Source organism: Cyclopterus lumpus, chromosome 24 (assembly GCF_009769545.1).
Source record: "Cyclopterus lumpus isolate fCycLum1 chromosome 24, fCycLum1.pri, whole genome shotgun sequence".
In the NCBI taxonomy this organism is placed as follows: domain Eukaryota; kingdom Metazoa; phylum Chordata; class Actinopteri; order Perciformes; family Cyclopteridae; genus Cyclopterus; species Cyclopterus lumpus.
Genome location: NC_046989.1, coordinates 1,017,421 through 1,022,420, shown reverse-complemented (window position 1 = coordinate 1,022,420; position 5,000 = coordinate 1,017,421). Strand labels below are relative to the sequence as shown.

At 46.5% G+C, this 5,000-nt stretch overlaps 1 protein-coding gene across 1 annotated transcript in view; it reads left to right on the top strand.

Moving 5' to 3' along the window:
• Nucleotides 1–5,000, top strand: part of adgrg6 (adhesion G protein-coupled receptor G6) — a 62,477-nt gene that overhangs the window by 44,803 nt on the left and 12,674 nt on the right. Inside the window, exons 24-30 of the mRNA XM_034528124.1 lie at nucleotides 1–108; nucleotides 579–624; nucleotides 695–801; nucleotides 884–1,011; nucleotides 1,286–1,554; nucleotides 2,222–2,321; nucleotides 3,004–3,154. The exon at nucleotides 1–108 is cut by the window's left edge and continues 9 nt beyond it. Coding sequence (XP_034384015.1) covers nucleotides 1–108; nucleotides 579–624; nucleotides 695–801; nucleotides 884–1,011; nucleotides 1,286–1,554; nucleotides 2,222–2,321; nucleotides 3,004–3,154 — 909 coding nt within the window. The remainder of the gene's footprint in view (nucleotides 109–578; nucleotides 625–694; nucleotides 802–883; nucleotides 1,012–1,285; nucleotides 1,555–2,221; nucleotides 2,322–3,003; nucleotides 3,155–5,000) is intronic.

Sequence of the window (5,000 nt, the reverse complement as noted above, 5' to 3'; positions counted from 1 at the left end):
GACGGCCGCTCTCTGAACAGCTACGTGGTGGCGAGCAGCGTGGGGAACTTGTCCATCAGAGACCTGACGGACCCGGTGGAGATCCAGATCGCTCACTTGTCTGAACACGCTCAGGTGAGACACGCCAGTGTCTTGTTGTTGTTGTTGTGTCCACTGTGTGTTATGAGTCCTGGAGAGTGGTCATGTGATCACATTGTGTTGTCGTCTTTCATGCATTATATTTCAAAAACATGTCATCTCTTTTCCACTTTGTGCAATTTGTTTCCAATTTTGTATCTTTTCACATTTTTTCCCCCATGGTTTTAATTTTAATTTAAATTGTTATCAATTTCATGTGATTTTTAGGGTTAGGGTTAATTAATCTTTAAATCTCTAAATGTGTACATTTGTACAAATTCTAAAATTCTAAAAATTCTAAAAATTCTAACAGTTCTAAAAATCTAAACATTTGAAGTTGTTAAATGTTGTATACATGTTTTTCTTCTGAAGCACTTTAAACTGCATTCCTTGATGAATATATAACTGTAAATAAACTTTCTTTAGAACTTTTTGTTCTAAACGGTGCTTCTTCCTCACAGAGCCACCTGAATCCCGTCTGCATGTTCTGGGACTTCAGCATGAACGGTGAGTCTCACTTCCTGTTACTGGCCCTCAGGTGATCACCTGTGTGGTAATTCCTCTGTGCTGCCACTAGGTGGTGCTGGAGGCTGGAGCGGAGACGGCTGCAGAGCCTCCACAGAGTCCACCAGCAACAGGACCGTCTGTCTGTGTGACCACCTGACGCACTTTGGCATCCTCATGGTGAGACCGCGTTCACAAAACCAGATCATCAAACTACACCCTTTGACCTTTGACCTCCTCCGTCATGTGTCTCCGCCTGCAGGACATTTCTGGAGCGTCGCCCCACATCGACCCGAAGAACAACAAGATCCTGACCTTCATCTCCTACATCGGCTGCGGCGTCTCCGCCATCTTCTCCGCCGCCACGCTGCTCACCTACATCGCCTTCGAGTGAGTCCCTTTACACCGTCATGGGTGGAGCGCACTGACGGTGGAAAGACTGTAAACTAGTGGAAATGTTGCTGGTGCACATTTAGTTTGATAAGAAGAACTGTTCATGTTCTGGCTTGCACATATTTGCTGTTGATAATTGATAATATATGAACATAATTCCAAAGATACACCAGGTTCTTTTATACTTTCATAAAGTCGGGTGGACCTGGTGGACCTCTGTCTGCTGGGGGGTTCAAACCCCTCCGGTGGAATAAACTCTTCTTCCCCTCAGGAAACTGCGGCGCGACTACCCGTCCAAGATCCTGATGAACCTCAGCACGTCCTTGTTGTTCCTCAACATGGTCTTCCTATTGGATGGCTGGCTGGCCAGTCTGGGAACCGATTGGCTGTGCCTGTCCGTGGCCGTCTTCCTGCACTACTTCCTGCTCACCACCTTCACCTGGATGGGGTTGGAGTCCATCCACATGTACATCGCTCTGGTCAAAGTCTTCAACACCTACATCCGCCGATACATCCTCAAGTTCTGCATCGTGGGATGGGGTGAGGGTCCTTTAGGCTTCGCTTCATCGGGAGCACTGAATGAAGTGGAAGTGGCTTTCTGAGCGTCAGAGATGAGATCAGCATTGAAAGGAGTAGAAACGTCCGGACGGAGAGACGACGTCTGAAGCGTTTGTGTTGTGAGGAACGAGTGGAAGCTAGAAGAGATCCCAAAGCATTTGAAGTGTCAGTCGAACTAAAAGGAGAAAAGTCCGTCGGAGAGTTGAATGAAGTCGAAGCGTCAGTTGAAAAGAAAGCTGAAAGCAGCTGAAGACGTAAAGATGAATTCAGTTCGTGAACGCGGCCGAAGGGTCAGTGAAGATTGACGGGTCTCGATTGTCATTTGACGAGTAGAAAGTGAAAGCAGTCAAAGTGTCAGTTTAAGAGTAAGTAGCTCAGCTTTCATTTGACATGTAAGAAGTGAAAGCAGTTAAAGTGCTAACTGAGTAAAGAGAACTGAACGTAGCGTAGATTATAGTGCACTTCCTGTGACCACCACTGGGAGGAGCCAAATGTGTACAAGAGACTGAATACAGGAAGTGGGCCCTGGTCTGGTTTGTGACATCTGAGGGAAGAGTTTAGTTACTTCCTTATTATGTAATCACTTTAATGTACAGCGTAGTACTCATTCAGAGTACATCTGAAGTACTAATACTCTGATGTGGTTCAGGACTCCCTGCGGTGTTGGTGGGGATCGTTGTCGCGGTGGATAAAACCTCTTACGGTCTGCAGGAGTACGGCAAAGGAGAGTCAGGAGAGTCCTCAGAGTTGTAAGTACCAAACAGAGTACTACAGGACTGCAGTACTACAGAGTACTACAGAGTACTGCAGTACTACAGAGTACTGTAGTACTACAGGACTGCAGTACTACAGAGTACTACAGTGTACTGCAGTACTACAGAGTACTGTAGTACTACAGGACTGCAGTACTACAGAGTACTACAGAGTACTGTAGTACTACAGAGTACTGTAGTACTACAGGACTGCAGTACTACAGAGTACTACAGAGTACTGCAGTACTACAGAGTACTGTAGTACTACAGGACTGCAGAGTACAGTACTACAGAGTACTGCAGAATACTCTCCAGAAGTATTACAGAGTACTACAAAACTTTGCAGAGTACTACAAAGTACTACAGAGTACTGCAGAGTTCTACAGTGCTTAATCATAATCTCTAATGAAGTACTTATACATCAACCTCACAGCTATGATTTTAAATCGTTCTCTTTTTGTGTGTTTCTGTGTGTGTGTGTGTGTGTGTGTCTGTGTGTGTGTGTGTGTGTGTGTCTGTGTGTGTGTGTGTGTGTGTGTGTCTGTGTGTGTGTGTGTGTGTGTCTGTGTGTGTGTGTGTGTGTGTGTCTGTGTCTGTGTCTGTGTCTGTGTCTGTGTGTGTGTGTGTGTGTGTGTCTGTGTCTGTGTCTGTGTCTGTGTGTGTCTGTGTGTGTCTCCAGCTGCTGGATCCAGGACTCCGTGGTCTTCTACACAACCTGTGTGTGTTACTTTTGTGTGGTGTTCCTGTTGAACGTGGCCATGTTCATCGTGGTGATGCTGCAGATCTGCGGCCGCAACGGCAAACGCAGCAACCGCACACTGAGGGAGGAGGTAGAGCATGACAACACAACAACACAACAACACAACAACAACAGCACGGTCACACAACAACACAACACCACAACACAACAGCACAACAACACAACAGCACACTGAGGGAGGAGGTAGAGCATGACAACACAACAACACAACAACACGACAACAACAACAGCACGGTCACACAACAACACAACACCACAACACAACAGCACAACAACACAACAGCACACTGAGGGAGGAGGTAGAGCATGACAACACAACAACACAACAACACGACAACAACAACAGCACGGTCACACAACAACACAACACCACAACACAACAGCACAACAACACAACAGCACACGGAGGGAGGAGGTAGAGCATGACAACACAACAACACAACAACACAACAACAACAGCACGGTCACACAACAACACAACACCACAACACAACAGCACAACAACACAACAGCACACTGAGGGAGGAGGTAGAGCATGACAACACAACAACACAACAACACAACAACACAACAACAACAACAGCACGGTCACACAACAACACAACACCACAACACAACAGCACAACAACACAACAGCACACTGAGGGAGGAGGTAGAGCATGACAACACAACAACACAACAACACGACAACAACAACAGCACGGTCACACAACAACACAACACCACAACACAACAGCACAACAACACAACAGCACACTGAGGGAGGAGGTAGAGCATGACAACACAACAACACAACAACACGACAACAACAACAGCACGGTCACACAACAACACAACACCACAACACAACAGCACAACAACACAACAGCACACGGAGGGAGGAGGTAGAGCATGACAACACAACAACACAACAACACAACAACAACAGCACGGTCACACAACAACACAACACCACAACACAACAGCACAACAACACAACAGCACACTGAGGGAGGAGGTAGAGCATGACAACACAACAACACAACAACACAACAACAACAGCACGGTCACACAACAACACAACACCACAACACCACAACACAACAGCACAACAACACAACAGCACACTGAGGGAGGAGGTAGAGCATGACAACACAACAACACAACAACACAACAACAACAACAGCACGGTCACACAACAACACAACACCACAACACAACAGCACAACAACACAACAGCACACTGAGGGAGGAGGTAGAGCATGACAACACAACAACACAACAACACGACAACAACAACAGCACGGTCACACAACAACACAACACCACAACACAACAGCACAACAACACAACAGCACACTGAGGGAGGAGGTAGAGCATGACAACACAACAACACAACAACACGACAACAACAACAACAACAACAACAGCATGGTCACACAACAACACAACACCACAACACAACAGCACAACAACACAACAGCACACGGAGGGAGGAGGTAGAGCATGACAACACAACAACACAACAACACAACAACAACAGCACGGTCACACAACAACACAACACCACAACACAACAGCACAACAACACAACAGCACACTGAGGGAGGAGGTAGAGCATGACAACACAACAACACAACAACACAACAACACAACAACAACAACAGCACGGTCACACAACAACACAACACCACAACACAACAGCACAACAACACAACAGCACACTGAGGGAGGAGGTAGAGCATGACAACACAACAACACAACAACACGACAACAACAACAGCACGGTCACACAACAACACAACACCACAACACAACAGCACAACAACACAACAGCACACTGAGGGAGGAGGTAGAGCATGACAACACAACAACACAACAACACGACAACAACAACAGCACGGTCACACAACAACACAACACCACAACACAACAGC